The following is a 16,604-nucleotide window of genomic DNA, read 5'->3' on the forward strand; positions in this document are numbered from 1 at the left end:
TTCCAACTAACTTGTCCTAATTTCATGTTTCTTTGGGTTATTTTTGTTGTAGTATCATCCCTTGAAGCCTCTGACATCATTTAGACTTTGCATCATGTACCCACCCTAAAACAGTTTGTTGGCTGTACTATATGCTCATCACGCTTTTCTCATGGGGATATTCGAATTTATGTATACATAGTTTATTTTTTCTTTATATGTGTATTCTAATGGCTTACAATTTCTGAGAGAAATCCATGCTTATAACGATCAAAGACAATCCTAATCTGTGCACGTTCTTTTTTATATAATAACATTAAACATAATGTATTATATAAATAGTTTATTATGAGATATATAGATAAACCCATATCTAATGTACTTTTCATTTACGTACCATGTTTAATCCTAACACCATAGTGGTACATGTTAGTATATTTGAGATACCGGGAGATTGTTGGTACCCTTAAACCCCCCCTCCCCCTCTCCCTCTCTCTCTCATCTTGTAATTTTTTTTATGTTTTTTCTTAAATTCAATTCTGATGAAAAACTACTTACATTTGGGTATTGTTTCTAATTTTCTACTATATCTCTTTTAATTTGATGCAATCTACTTAGATGTCTCTATATATAGATTTATTGGTTTTTTATAATGTTTATGACTTTATTTGTTATGTAAATTTGTGTATACCCTGTAAAATATGTTTCTTTGTTTTTTAGGACTACATAATGTGTCAAACTTACAATTTTTAAAGATATTAGAATATGCAGAATTAAAGTGGATGATCCACACTATGAATGGTTGGATATTGCTAAAGAGATAATTTATCTTGCTTCCGATGTTGCTACTAAAACTGCTTCACTAGCAGCTTCTACTCCTTAAAGCAAGTACTAAGTCTTTCTATATATTCATATATCTAATAGACAGGGTTGAAGCCACTTTTATTAAGCATTTTTTAAATTCTAATAGAAAGAAAGGGCTTAGCATTCTAAGACCAAAAGCTAGGAGGGAAAGACTTAGAGTAACTTTCTCTTTAGGTACATGTATATATCTATTTTTTTCTTTTACATTTTTGCTATATATACTAGTTTCCTTCCGACAGTTTTATGCCTTGGTATATAATACTAGGCTCCTTTGTCGGGTGCACAAAAATGTTCATTTCTGCTCTTGTTTTTCTCATTCATGCTCACCATCTTCTAAACAAATAAGTCCAAGTACAGTATATGATAACAATGTTTCCTTTGTATAGGTCATTTAGAGCTCAATTCCCTAGTGTTAATCTGATCTTATTATGCTACCAAGTCCGTATAACTAACAAACATATTTGTTTACTTTCTTCCTCTGGAGCTTAATTTTGTCATATCTCATATCCTTCCGGCTGCTTATCATACTTACATGTGCATTTTGCATCAACTAACTATTTAACCGACATAAAAGATCAGTTTTGTACTAGTGAAACCACATCAACTAACTAGAAAATATTGCTTAAGCATACAAGTCTTCCGAATAACTTAAAGCGTAATCTACTACAAAGCATGGTCTTTTTGTAACCAACCATATAATAATGTCTTAAGCTGGATTGCAAAAGCTTAACTGGGATTACCATCAGCTCTGTGTCGCTTGAATAGGAGTAATTTGCTCTCGTGTTGGGTACCTCGGGGGCAGGCAACTTGCCAGGTAAAAATGTTTTAAAAGACTTCTTTCTTGCGTCAGCTTCCTCTCATGCAAACATACGAGCTGCTTCAATTCACTCCTGTCATTAACAATATATACTAGTTAAAAGTGTTTCCATGAAAACATTTATACTACCAATCAACAATATATGTGTATATGCCATAAAAATATAAATGTTAACGCACATGCAATCACGCGGCTAAAAGAGAATCTACACTATAATATATGTCAAAAAAATGAAGCAAGCACAAGAACATTAAAATTTTAAACCACAGAACACATAATTCTCATAGTATAAGTATACAAGCTCCAACTATAGGAAGATAACTTTTTGTTACATATAAAAGTTACTCTAACCTATGTCAATAAAAACAACCACTCAATTAATTGGTAAAAAAGGACAGACCTTCTGTTAAACTTACTTGAAATCCAACACACGCAGTGACTTGAGTTTATGGATAACATACAACTGATAGTTAGGTTTCTTGGTAATGTTGTTATCGATCAGACGAAGGAACATGAGCTCGAAGAGATATGCAAGTGGAGTTAACATTCTATTCCATTATGTTCGGCCGAACAATATAGAGCAATAAATTATTGTTGTCACTAGCTATCCAAATGTTGTTGTGACAGTAAGATTTGCTTCATAATCTGTCGAGGGATTCTAACCTGCCTTGGTGTGTTATTGGAGATGTTAATAATGTGGTGGATGTTTGTGACAAAGTAGGGGGATCTCAATACCCAAGTTGGCTCATTAAAGGATTCAATGATGCTCTACAAGATGCAGGGCTTACGGATATGGATATAGTCGGACATCAGTTCACTTGGGAGAGGGGACGTGACACTAATGAATGGATGGAAGTGCGTTTAGACAGAGCATTGGTTAATTTAGAGTGGCTGAATCTATTTCCTATGGCTAAGCTATACAATCTTGAAGGTACGTCTAGTGACCATAGCCCTATTCTTCTAGTCCCTCAAGTCATTACACAATTTAAAGCACAGTTTCGGTTTAAGTTTGAAAATGCGTGGATGATGGAACCAATGTGTGAAATTCTGGTGCAAGATGGCTGGTACAGTGACTCAGGGGCAAGTATTTTTCAAAAGCTCAAATGTTGCAGTAAAAAGTTGGCTATATGGGGTCGAGAGGTTACTGGTAACTTCAGTGGGCGTATTAAGAGCTGCAAAGTAGCTATGCAGCAATACAGAGGAGGTAGGGATGTTGATTCAAAAGAAAAATATAGGGAGGCTAGGAACGAATTGACAAAGATTCTGAATATACTTCTCTGCTCTTTTTTGTATCTAGATATAAAGTTAACAATTTTTTTGAATTTAGACATCTTTTTTGAAAGCTTTAAATTACAATACAACTAGTCCAATGTAGTATGATGTTATCTGACTTAAAACATTACGAATCCATATAGCCTGGCAAGTTGTTGCAGTTGCAGTCATAAACTCCACCTCACAAGATGATAAAGCTACACACCTTTGTTTTTGGGACATCGAGATGGTGAACTTCCAATTCGTTCTTAGCAGCCAAATCTAATAGAAAATGAACCATTTCAGGCCTTGTCACAGGAGCATAGACTTCGTCAAAATTAACTACACATTCTTGAACATAACCTTTGGGTACTAATCTCGCTTTGTGCTTCACAATTATATCCTCAGCATTCTATTTTAACTTGAATATCCATTTTAGGCCTATAACTTTCTTCCCAAGTGGCAGTTCAGACAATTTCCAGGTCTGATTTTCTTCAATTGACTGCATCTCTTTCTTCATGGCTAATTTCCAATTTATGTCCTTAGCTGCCTGTACAAAATTTATAGGTTCCTCGATTTCCATAAGGTATAACTCCTCGTCCATTGGTGCTCCTCAGTCTCATTATAAATTTCACTCAGATTTATGATTCCCTTTAGTTCTGCATTATTATCATAATTCTCCGGGTTCAGTTGTTGCACAGGTGATTGTAGTATAGGAGGCTCTGTTGACTTGTTACTTTCAACGTCACTTTCATGATTAGTTTTAACACTTCATGATTCCCTTCCTTTTACCTCAGCCATACCCTCAATTATAAACATGGCAGCTTCGCTAACATCATTTGTCTCCCAAGGCCACGACTTATTTTCCTCAAATATAACATCTCGGCTCACGAAAACCTTGTTACTATTGGGATCATAAAGGCGATAAGCCTGATTTCCCGGTTCTTTACCCAGATTCACCACCGGTTTGCTCCTGTCATCCAGTTTGCTCATTTTCTGACTTGGAATTCGCATGTAAGAAATATACCGAAAGACCCTGATATGTCCAACTTGTGGCTTTTTCTCCTTCCACGCCTCATATGGAGTTATTCCTAACAGAGCTCTCATTGGAAGCTTGTTCAGCAAATACACGGAGTGTCTAACAGCTTTACCCCACATAAAAGAAGGGAGTTTCATCTCTTTTAAACAAATCTTGGCCATCTCCACAACAGTCCGATTTTGACGTTCCACAACACCATTCTGCTGTGGCGTATATGGTGCAGTGTAATGTCTTGTTATTCCATCCTTTTCATAAAACTTCATAAATTCGTTTGACCCAAATTCACCACCCCAATCAGTTATTACGACTCTAACCTTTCGTTCTGGACCTGTTTCAACCAAAGCATAAAAGATTTTGAAAGCCTCGAATGCTTCATCTTTGTTTCTCAAAAAATATACCCACATATATTGACTAAAATCATCAATGGGAAGAAAAAAACCCTCTTACCAGATGCAGTTTCAAGATGAAATGGGCTACAAAGATCCCCATGAATTAGTTCCAGAACTTTTGTTACATTATTACTTGCCTTCGAGGGAAATTGCTTTCTAGTTTGCTTCGATATCAGACAACCCTTACACACCTCCTCTGGATGATTGATCTTAGGCATTCCGTTCATCATTCGATCCTTGTTCATTAGTGACAAAGCATGATAATTTACGTGTCCCAAACACATATGCCACAATTTTGATAACTCATCTTATTTTGACAGTAAGCGCTTCGAATTGGCAATATTAAGAACAATTTTATAGAGTCTGTTTTGAGATCGCTTTACCTTCATGAGGAATGAGGTTGTTTTGAGATCGCTTTACCTTCATGAGGAGCTATTTTATTTCCTTCCTCCGACCGTTGTCCAAGACTTAATATATTATTCCGAAGAGTAGGGATATGTTATACATCGTCAAGGATTCAAACTTCTCCATTTTTGCAAGTGAAAGATACAGAACCCTTTACCTCTATCTTCATAGTAGAACCATCCCTAAAACTCACCTATCCAGTAATCTTTTCATTCAATTCCGTGAATTTTGATTTGAAAGCCGTCATATGACTACTTGTCTGTTATCCAAATACAAAATATTTGATTTATTTTGAAATTTTATAAATTGAGAGGGCATTACCTACTTTTCACATAGGCGTGTAGCAGCTGCATCGTCATACTTTTCCAAGAGAAGAGTCGATTCCTCATCTTCATTGGCCTTGGCCAATTTATAACTTCCTTTAAATCTCTTGTACGCCTTGGTTTACGACAATCAGTAGCAAAGTGACCATAGGCAGAACAGTTGTAACACTTCAAATCACTTTTATCACGACCTCCATGATTTATAAAACTTGACGATGAGTTATATGTGTTGCTGCAATTATTTATTTTTAGCCAATGTTCACGAGTCAACAACAATTTCCCAGCACTACTCTCACATTTTTGCCATTCTTCCTTGGTGAGCATGAGTTGTCCTCCATTTGATTCACCTTTTCTCACCCCCTTTCATTCATTCTTCATGAGCTTTTAGATATCCTACTACCTCTTCCACATATAGAGTTTCTAAATTTCTAAAATACTTCAAAGTCGAAACAATTTGTAGTATTTTGGTTGGCATTGCACGAAGCAGTTTTTTGACCATATAGGCTTCTTTCGTTTCTCCACTGAGTGCTCTCATATTGTTCACCAACCCATTCAACCTCAAGTAGAAGTGATCGAGTTTTTCGTTGTCTTTCATGCATAATGATTCAAACTCTATTCTCAATGTGTGAACCTTAGCTTTCTTCACGCGTTCTGCATCTTGACACATAGTATTCAAGGCCTCTCACGCCTCTTTTGCTGTTCCTTTTTCCGCAATTGAGGTAACATATTATCTGGCCGACCCTGATACAACATGGCTAATATAACTTTTTCTGTCTTTTCTTCCACAGGCACCTTCACATCGCTTGTATACACCTTCATTTTTAGTGCCCAAGTTGTGTAGTTATTCTTGGCCAGTGTTGGATAGTTCAAACCTATCGACCCTCCTTGTTTGGCTTTCTTTATATCAATTACTGATGTTTGTGACTTTCACCGAGAAATCCTAAGCTCTAATACCAAATATTGTCAATATATTTATATTAACTGAATGATATAAAACTAAGAAAAATAAAACACAGCTTTCCAGAAAAATACATCTTCTTATTTCTACAAACTGAGGCAATATAAAAAAAATACACTAGGAAACTGAAAATGCTAAAAAATAGGACACGATCACCTGCCCACAACCTACACTAACTCTACTTCCTTTACTAAATCAAAACTCCTAAAACAACGGACCTCAAAACAAACACTACACAAAATAAACGTTGGTAACTCTTTATTCGAAAATAAGGTATAACTCAAAGTTTAAGATTCACCAACAGTACTTTCATCCTATGAAATTTTGTCTAAAGAACTAACCTTTAATTATAAATTTTTTTCTTGTGGATAATAAATTTTGCTAAAATAGTAATATTGTTCTAATATACTTAGTATCCAGTACTCATTTATGTTTTTACTCTTCTAATATACTTAGTTTTCAGCACTCATTAAGTATTTTAGAAGTAGAAGGACCTCGATTTTGGATGTGGGTTCCAACTAACTTGTCCTAATTTCATGTTTCTTTGGGTTATTTTTGTTGTAGTATCATCCCTTGAAGCCTCTGACATCATTTAGACTTTGCATCATGTACCCACCCTAAAACAGTTTGCTGGCTGTACTATATGCTCATCACGCTTTTCTCATGGGGATATTCGAATTTATGTATACATAGTTTATTTTTTCTTTATATGTGTATTCTAATGGCTTACAATTTCTGAGAGAAATCCATGCTTATAACGATCAAAGACAATCCTAATCTGTGCACGTTCTTTTTTATATAATAACATTAAACATAATGTATTATATAAATAGTTTATTATGAGATATATAGATAAACCCATATCTAATGTACTTTTCATTTACGTACCATGTTTAATCCTAACACCATAGTGGTACATGTTAGTATATTTGAGATACCGGGAGATTGTTGGTACCCTTAAACCCCCCCTCCCCCTCTCCCTCTCTCTCTCATCTTGTAATTTTTTTTATGTTTTTTCTTAAATTCAATTCTGATGAAAAACTACTTACATTTGGGTATTGTTTCTAATTTTCTACTATATCTCTTTTAATTTGATGCAATCTACTTAGATGTCTCTATATATAGATTTATTGGTTTTTTATAATGTTTATGACTTTATTTGTTATGTAAATTTGTGTATACCCTGTAAAATATGTTTCTTTGTTTTTTAGGACTACATAATGTGTCAAACTTACAATTTTTAAAGATATTAGAATATGCAGAATTAAAGTGGATGATCCACACTATGAATGGTTGGATATTGCTAAAGAGATAATTTATCTTGCTTCCGATGTTGCTACTAAAACTGCTTCACTAGCAGCTTCTACTCCTTAAAGCAAGTACTAAGTCTTTCTATATATTCATATATCTAATAGACAGGGTTGAAGCCACTTTTATTAAGCATTTTTTAAATTCTAATAGAAAGAAAGGGCTTAGCATTCTAAGACCAAAAGCTAGGAGGGAAAGACTTAGAGTAACTTTCTCTTTAGGTACATGTATATATCTATTTTTTTCTTTTACATTTTTGCTATATATACTAGTTTCCTTCCGACAGTTTTATGCCTTGGTATATAATACTAGGCTCCTTTGTCGGGTGCACAAAAATGTTCATTTCTGCTCTTGTTTTTCTCATTCATGCTCACCATCTTCTAAACAAATAAGTCCAAGTACAGTATATGATAACAATGTTTCCTTTGTATAGGTCATTTAGAGCTCAATTCCCTAGTGTTAATCTGATCTTATTATGCTACCAAGTCCGTATAACTAACAAACATATTTGTTTACTTTCTTCCTCTGGAGCTTAATTTTGTCATATCTCATATCCTTCCGGCTGCTTATCATACTTACATGTGCATTTTGCATCAACTAACTATTTAACCGACGTAAAAGATCAGTTTTGTACTAGTGAAACCACATCAACTAACTAGAAAATATTGCTTAAGCATACAAGTCTTCCGAATAACTTAAAGCGTAATCTACTATAAAGCATGGTCTTTTTGTAACCAACCATATAATAATGTCTTAAGCTGGATTGCAAAAGCTTAACTGGGATTACCATCAGCTCTGTGTCGCTTGAATAGGAGTAATTTGCTCTCGTGTTGGGTACCTCGGGGGCAGGCAACTTGCCAGGTAAAAATGTTTTAAAAGACTTCTTTCTTGCGTCAGCTTCCTCTCATGCAAACATACGAGCTGCTTCAATTCACTCCTGTCATTAATAATATATACTAGTTAAATGTGTTTCCATGAAAACATTTATACTACCAATCAACAATATATGTGTATATGCCATAAAAATATAAATGTTAACGCACATGCAATCACGCCGCTAAAAGAGAATCTACACTATCATATATGTCAAAAAAATGAAGCAAGCACAAGAACATTAAAATTTTAAACCACAGAACACATAATTCTCATAGTATAAGTATACAAGCTCCAACTATAGGAAGATAACTTTTTGTTACATATAAAAGTTACTCTAACCTATGTCAATAAAAACAACCACTCAATTAATTGGTAAAAAAGGACAGACCTTCTGTTAAACTTACTTGAAATCCAACACACGCAGTGACTTGAGTTTATGGATAACATACAACTGATAGTTAGGTTTCTTGGTAATGTTGTTATCGATCAGACGAAGGAACATGAGCTCGAAGAGATATGCAAGCGGAGTTAACATTCTATTCCATTATGTTCGGCCGAACAATATAGAGCAATAAATTATTGTTGTCACTAGCTATCCAAATGTTGTTGTGACAGTAAGATGTAAAGAAAAATTAGATAATAACATATATGTAACTTAGTGGCATAAAAAAATAAACAATCATGAAAAGAACATTGTAATCCATAAAAATAATTTAAAGGCTTATATCAAATTAGTGCTTCTAGAGATATTTCTCCTCTGCTGCTGCAAATTTTGCAGGGTGTTTGTTGTACTTGCCATTCTCGCATTAAGTTCAAGGAGAGCTTGGCCATAGGGAGGTCTTCTGTTTAATTTCCTTGAAGGCTTAACAATACCAGAAGTCTGACCAATTGCTTTTCTGATCTCCTTAGGTTGTATGTCAAATTCTTCAGATGCAAAAAGTAAGGAGACTCTGATTTAGCAAAAAGAGTAAGGAGACTTTAAACTACAAACCATATTTAGATAAAGAATATTATTAGAGAAAGAAAATTAGAAGTCTAACCATCATCTTCAATGTCAATGATGATAGTTTTACCCTTGTCTAAACAAGGTTTTTTTCTGCTTGTCCCAGAGTATTAGTTGTCAGTTCCGGCGTCCTCCAAGTAACACCCTTAGCGAGAGTTGTCACAGCCTTGGAAAGTTCACAATCAACCAAATTTTAATTCTTTCCCAACATCTTCCAACTCGTAGATTTTGGAGCATTTTCTTCTTTGTTTAATGGATTTTGGGGTTTCAAGGGGAAAGACAAAGAAAGGGATGCTTTTTAAGAAAACAAGAGGCTCTACACCTTTAGTAAGGATAAAAGAGGCTTTATAAGGGGAGGAAAGGAGGGCTAGGACAGGGGAAGAAGGAGGCTAGGAGAAGTAGGAGAAGAAGGCCACACTTTGAACTTTAATGGACTGTATAGATTAAAACCCTAATTTAATAAACGCCCTAGACTAAATAATTTAAAAAATCCCTAATTCCAATGGATGATTAAAATCCTAATTAAAATTTACAACTCACATATCTAGCAAATTCACTCGTCCATCATATTCACTAAATAAAAAAAATCAGTTATATCATATTTCTGCAAATAAAAACTTTAAATCATGAAATTTAATTAATAAATACTAGAACAATTTTTACCAAGTAAATATTATATTTTTTAGTAAATATTGTATTTAAGAGACTCAAAATTATTTTTCTTAATTTTGATGTTGATTATTAATAAAAAAATATTTAATTTTGGAATATATTGTAGTTTTTACTTTTAATTATTATATGACACTAAAATATAAAGTTTACTTTCTCTTTACAACACTACTCAATAAAAAATATTTTAAAAAAAATAGGAAGTGATATAATATTTTTATTCATGAGGCATGCATATAAATATTTTCGTTTCTTAATTCTTTTTATATGTTAAAAAAATTATTTTGCTTTTTTACGAAATGAAAATTATTTTATACTACTATGATACAATGTGATACCAATATAATAAGTTTGTTTATGCAAATCACATTTATCTATGTGGGTCTTGTGTGTATATTTTAAAATTTATAAAATTTAATTTATTTCACAAATTTGTAATGCAAAATGATTGAAATTTATGAAATACTATAAATAAAATTTATTGAGGAATTAAATTATTTCTTAATTTAGTGTATGGACTTATAAATTAAAATATACTTAAAAAAAGAATTAAAACGAGAATCAATTAATTGTTAATCTTTAGATATTTTTAACAACATGAAAGAGAAATGTAAATGAATATAAATAAATTTCGTTATTATATAAATTTTACTACATTAGTGTACCATAACTATAATATCTGGGATATCGTGTAAAATTATTTTTATCAATAAATGAATTATTATATGATTATTATGTGAATTTTGGTGAATTATCTGATGATTGATATTTATATTTACATGTTTATATTTGATAAGATATGAGTATGTTAATTTTAATATTCCCAGAATAAAATATAGATAATTTTGATATTTTTCTGGTAATTTTTGGATCATTATATGATTTTATAATGATTTATAGATTTAATAATTATTTTTTGAATAATTATAAAAATTACAATATAAAGCCGGAAACCGTCCAACCTCAACCATTTTTACGTTTTTACAACCTGAAACTCTTCCGAAAACTCCTTCATAACCTAATCTGGTAATTCCAGACATTTTCCGTATTTTTACTTTTTCAATCAGATTACGGTTTGACCCGTACGCATCCCGGTCTACAATATTCGCTACGGTAATTATTTCGATATATCAACAAAACCCGTATTCTAGAAAGAAGGGATAATATTACATTATTTTCGTATAAATTGTTTTATAAGAAGCCCAGTTTGGATAATTATCTAATACGGATATTAAATCATATCGTTTTTTGTAATTACTTAGCGGTTAAGTAACTAATTTATCGATCCAAAATGATCCAGCACGAATCAATATTCCATAAATATATAAAGCCCTTTTATTATTTCATTTTATTCGTATAATCATAATCGATGAGTAAAAATATAGAATTTTCAGAGAAAAACCCCAAAAACGTCGTGTTCTTAAAACTAAGAAAACGTTATCGAACTCCGATTTAAGTGTGCAATATATCAAATCGAAGTCTTGAAAAACTCTTTCTCAATCCACCATCTATTCAAGTGCAATAATCAAGGTATTTTTTCTTATTAATTATTTTAATTCGAATTATTTATGGCTTAAATTAGGAATATTTGTTCTTGATGTTTTTGATGTGATTTGATGGCATAATCATGTAGATCTTTTCTTCCTGGTCATTTTGGTATATTATATGATGAATTTGGAGTCGAATAACATGTAGAAATTGATGTTTGATTCTCGGATTTTTTAATTAAGGTTCTTAATATGAATGTGCTAAATTGAAAATTGGGTTTTTCTAGGTTAAGGGTTATTGTTTAAAATTGATGTTACCATTCTGTGATCGTTGAACAAAGAACTGATTGGTATATACCAGATTAACAATCGATACCGGAGAGGTGATGATCGAAAAAATAATCTGGGTGGCGGCGGAAATTTTAAACGGATTTTCCGTGCGATTCATCGATTGTTTGGCTGATTTGTTACAACAGATGTGTTTCTGGGATTGCATAGATTATACACCCGTGTTTTGGTTGAATTTCGGGTTATTTTTGGCCTGCCCGAAAAGCTCCATGGCGGCAGCCATGGAGTCCGGCCGGCGGATTGTCGGAGAAGGTGACCGGGGGTGGATAAATTACAGTTTGGCCCCTAGTGGTTCTCCTAATTTACACATATAGTATTCTAGTTTTAAAAATATACAAATATCATATTTATGTTTTAAAATTTTATAAAAACAGGATTGTTGTTTAGTTATTTCCAAAAAGAGTAATTTCTTTTTATAATATTTTTGGAAAAATTGTTTTTAATTATTTTAAATTCCAAAAATTATTATTTTAATTCTGAAAATAATTTTTATTTCAAAAATAACTCTTAATTAATTAATTAATTAATTTTAATTAATAACTAATTATTTATTTGATGAATTAATTTGAATATTGATTGATTTAATTAGTTATTAATTTATTTTATTTGATTATTTAATTAGATTTAATTATTTCTTTTGATTTAAAAATTTTGAAAAATAGTTTCGAGCTTTAAAATATTGTTTTAAGCTTATGTTTAAGTCAGATTCGGGTGTTGAGACTCTATTATTTAATTATATAATGATTCGGAGACTCGTTTTAACTCCAAAAAATGTTCAAAAATTCGTAATAAATACTTAGAAAATTATTTTAATCCCGAATCTTCTCTGAAAAATTATTTTAACTGAATCTTCTATGTGTTACGTGTTATCTGATTGATGTGTTATATGCCTATGTGGTTAGTGTTTGACTGTTTTAGTCATAACTTTCAATCCGTAAATCGGATTTGGGTAAAATCAAGGGTAGATAAAAGTTTATGACATCAATGTGACGATTAGAATGATATGAGATTGAGTATTAATAGATACTTGTGATGCCTAGAAGAGTAAGCGAGGCATAAAAAAGAAATCCAGTGATCAGTAAATAGAACTGAAGTGAAGAAAAAGAAAGCAAGTGATCGATGAATAGAAACAAGGCATAAAAAAAAAGAATGTGATGGAAAAGTAAAACGGTGAGATGAGTACAAGTAAAGATGGAAATCATCTGTGATAAGGCATGTATTTCTGAACCTTCTTCAAGATATATTGCAAATATTTTTAAACTTTCTGATAACATGTTACTAGTATTCAAAATAAATCATGTTTTATATTGCAAGCGCTTTCAGCTATTCAACCTTGAACCCTGATTCTTATTGATTTTAAACCATAAGCCTTATTCCTCACAAACTATTGATTATTGAATTCTCAGATATGAGCCAGAAATATACAATACTACTCCACAAATACATATCTACCACATAGTGATTTCTGATATTGAATTGCTTGACATACCAATCCTTATTCCCTGTTTAACAGAAGACCAAACCTTGTAACCCTTGAACCCTTGGTCTTCTACTTTCTAATTCTTTCTTTGATTGAAAGCCAACCTTTATGATTCCATTGTTATACCTTCTTGGAATTATGAATCACCCTATGCTTCGAGATAAATTTTGTTTATAATCCAGTTATTTGATTTACATCGTTTATCATATTTTTATTTTAGAATGGGATGGTTTTATAAATGTGGACCAGATTCATGGTCAGACCAGATTCGTGGTCATATTAGGCCAATGCGTGCCTTGGATCCAGTATAGAGAGCAGAGCTGTGTGCCTTGCTCGGGGTTAGTGCGTGACTGATCAGCAGCCTAACCTTGGTTTTTTTTTAAAATGAAATTGAATATCCAATTCTAATCATCGCATATCCAGAAACTTCATTCTTATGAATCATTTCAATTTATCATTGTTTAATCTCAATTAATTCTATTATGACTTGCTGAGCTAGTTAGCTCACTCTTGCTAACCTTTTTACGTTTTTAATACCTGAAAAGGAAATTGTCGGTAAAGAGACTTCCTAGTCCAGTGTGCGAGCTAGGATTCCAGGTTAAGTTGGATCGAGCTAGAAGGAGCTTTATATTGAAGATAAGTTATGCATGATTATAAGAATGATACCATTATCAGATATAAGTTGAAATAGTTGGGATTTGGTACGATGTAATAAAAGATAAGGTTGGGGCTTGTTTTCATACTTGAACCTGTTGCGATCCATGGTTGTGAAAAGAAAGGTCAATGCATATAATATTATATATACAGGTTTATATATTGGGTGTGTGTGTGTGTGTTGTGAGCTCCAAACTTCTGACCCGAGTTTGGAGGGGGAACAGGTTTGGTATCAGAGCTACAGGTTATAAGACATTGAAACAAGCCTAGATTGTCGGGAATGGATAGTGGGTTAGGATTAGGATTAGGAATTAGAAAGATAGGACGTCGAGAGGTTGCGTGTGACTAAATAGTAGGTTTTGGTATGATTCGTGATGAGATTCGAGATTCTTATCTAGGACGCGATTGTCAGATAGCGGTGATGTCATATTCTTTTATCCCAGGATTGTCTGATCATTCGGAGCCTTCAGTTGGAGGAATATCATCTGATTCACACCCTACTCTTCCATCGGTGTTAGCCATATCACCTTCGATTGCGATAATTGCACCTTTTATCTCATCCTCTTATGCGAGACTACTTATTCGAGAATTTCTCACATGCTAATTCTGGTTCTACCGGATATTCAGCTGTGAGAACATCTTTTCAGTCTATCCTACACCTTGTTTTATACCATCACTTTAAAACCCATCTTATGAAGTAATAGCACTTATGTGAATGGATTCGAGAGTTACAACATATGGTGAGTAGACGAGATATTAAGAAGGGTGATAAGAAACCTAAAGAGAAGGTTCATGTGTTCCGAAGAATAGCTGCAACCAGGTTATATGGAGCTACTAGTAAGTATGCCACCTATGGTTATCTTGTGGAGTGGGATAGATTGATTTTAAAGAAGTTTGAGAATATTGGAAATCAAAAGTTTTCTTGGATATAGATGATGATGTTATGACCAAGAATGATACGTATAGAAGTAATGTGATACGATATTAGTCGACCTTGTTTTATAAAATAGATTTGATAAGTACTAGATAGACTTGTTATACTCAGTAAACTTAAGAGATAATGATAAGAGTGTTACCAGTATGGAAGACTGGAAGTGAAGGACGACGACCAACTCATATAGTAATGACGACCAGGCGTGTGATTTCCAAAATTTTAAACAGTTTTCAAAAGAGATTTTCTTAACAATTTTTTTCTAAAAGTCCTTTAAACAAAACAAGTTTTGAAAACTTTGTTGTCAAACTACTAATTGAGTTTCTTGTCTTCTATAAGATTCAGATTATCGAGAAAAACAATTGTTCTAGAAGTTAGTATGCTTCATTTAGCAGGCCAAGTGGACCCGCTATTATCGAGACGATTTAATTGTTCCTAACATGAGTACAAATATTTCTTGATAATTTTAACGACAGAACCAATATACTGAGAAACTATTCATCCAATTTCTGAGACTATTAAAGTTCGAAGAATATGTCAATTTACAAGAAGCCTGGTAGAAGCACAGAAGATTGAGAGAATCTCCAGACTTTTATAAAGAAAGAATGTTATTAGCAGAGGAGTCGATATGTTGAATGATCGGTAGCGTAAGACAAATTTGAAATTATGATTGTAAATCTCGTAAGAGTGCAAATAGGTTCGAATTATAAAAATATTAAGCATGGATGCGTGACGCTAAAGATACAAGACCTAATGAATGGGAATTTATTTTAATGATCAATTAAAGAAGGCATTTCAGAGAACTTTCTAAAGTTAATATATGACTCGGAATGTGGTCTATTGATCGGATAAGGGTTGAAGCTATAAATAGATAAAATGTGGATGGCGACCAATGATATTATTCTTTTCTATACTACTATATATTTTTATGAATCTTGAATAAAGTATGAACTTCTTTCATGATCAGCCCTATGAGGTGATAAGGAAATTGTTGTATTTCTTTCAAAATCATTTCTCCCTCAAATTTTATTTTCTGAATGAGACAATCAGTGTTTTGATGTGACTCTTGAGTACAAATATGGTTGTCTCACTCATATAGTATGGAAGACTGGCCATCTTGAGTACAAATATGGTTGTCTCACTCATATCCAAATCATCATTTATTCCTTCTTATTCAATCATAATTTATTGATTTATGGATCCTTCCAATTGTTTCCTTGTACTCTTATTCCTTACAAAAAGGGTTTCCAGTCAAAATCATATACAAAAATTCCTTCTTGTGTAAGGTCTATTCTTTGAATATTTGAAAAGGAAGTTAAATGAACCCGTATAGAAGATGGAGTTATGTGGATAATTACAAGACAATAAAGGGTGGATATTTATGTGCATAGAAGAACCATTATGCCGATAACGTGGTTGTTGTGAGAACATCAAATCAGAAGCGCAAATCTTTATACATGATACGTTGTAAGTATGAGATTTTTGAAAGGAATATGTCCTAAGTCCAATCATTTATTAGGATTTAGGAATAACTTCCTGTGTAATATGTTTTGATTTCATTGATATTAATAAAATACTTGTTTTGTTTTTATTACGGGCTTTATCTATTTAAGTGTTTAAATAAGATATACCATAGTTTAGAGTAAAGCTTTTTATGGATTATGATGAGATCATAATAGTGAGACCTAAAAGATGATAACTCTAAACTTAAATAGTTCCTGGTCATAGGATTACTAACTGGTAATTAATAATCCGCAAAGATCGGTACATACTATGTTTGCTTCATTATGAAGGATGTCTGTTCTCATAGACATTTGTGTGGT

At 32.6% G+C, this 16,604-nt stretch overlaps 1 protein-coding gene and 1 pseudogene across 1 annotated transcript; one reads left to right on the plus strand and one right to left on the minus strand.

Moving 5' to 3' along the window:
- The window catches only part of LOC141674334 (pyruvate decarboxylase 2-like), a 50,828-nt pseudogene that overhangs the window by 11,148 nt on the left and 23,076 nt on the right, over positions 1–16,604 (minus strand).
- Positions 2,453–3,197, plus strand: LOC141674332 (uncharacterized). The gene is made up of 2 exons (XM_074481060.1): positions 2,453–2,864; positions 3,076–3,197. Exons 1-2 carry the CDS (start codon positions 2,453–2,455, stop codon positions 3,195–3,197), a joined length of 534 nt encoding a protein of 177 aa, XP_074337161.1.

The sequence above is a fragment of the Apium graveolens genome, chromosome 7, assembly GCF_009905375.1.
Source record: "Apium graveolens cultivar Ventura chromosome 7, ASM990537v1, whole genome shotgun sequence".
NCBI lineage: Eukaryota > Viridiplantae > Streptophyta > Magnoliopsida > Apiales > Apiaceae > Apium > Apium graveolens.

What these genes read in the sequence shown, in the direction of transcription:
- LOC141674332 (XM_074481060.1), top strand. Translation starts at nt 2,453, where the DNA reads ATGGATATAGTCGGACATCAGTTCACTTGGGAGAGGGGACGTGACACT. An exon ending in TATGCAGCAATACAGAGGAG is followed by an intron (nt 2,865 to 3,075) that starts GTAGGGATGTTG and finishes GAATCCATATAG; the next exon opens with CCTGGCAAGTTGTTGCAGTT.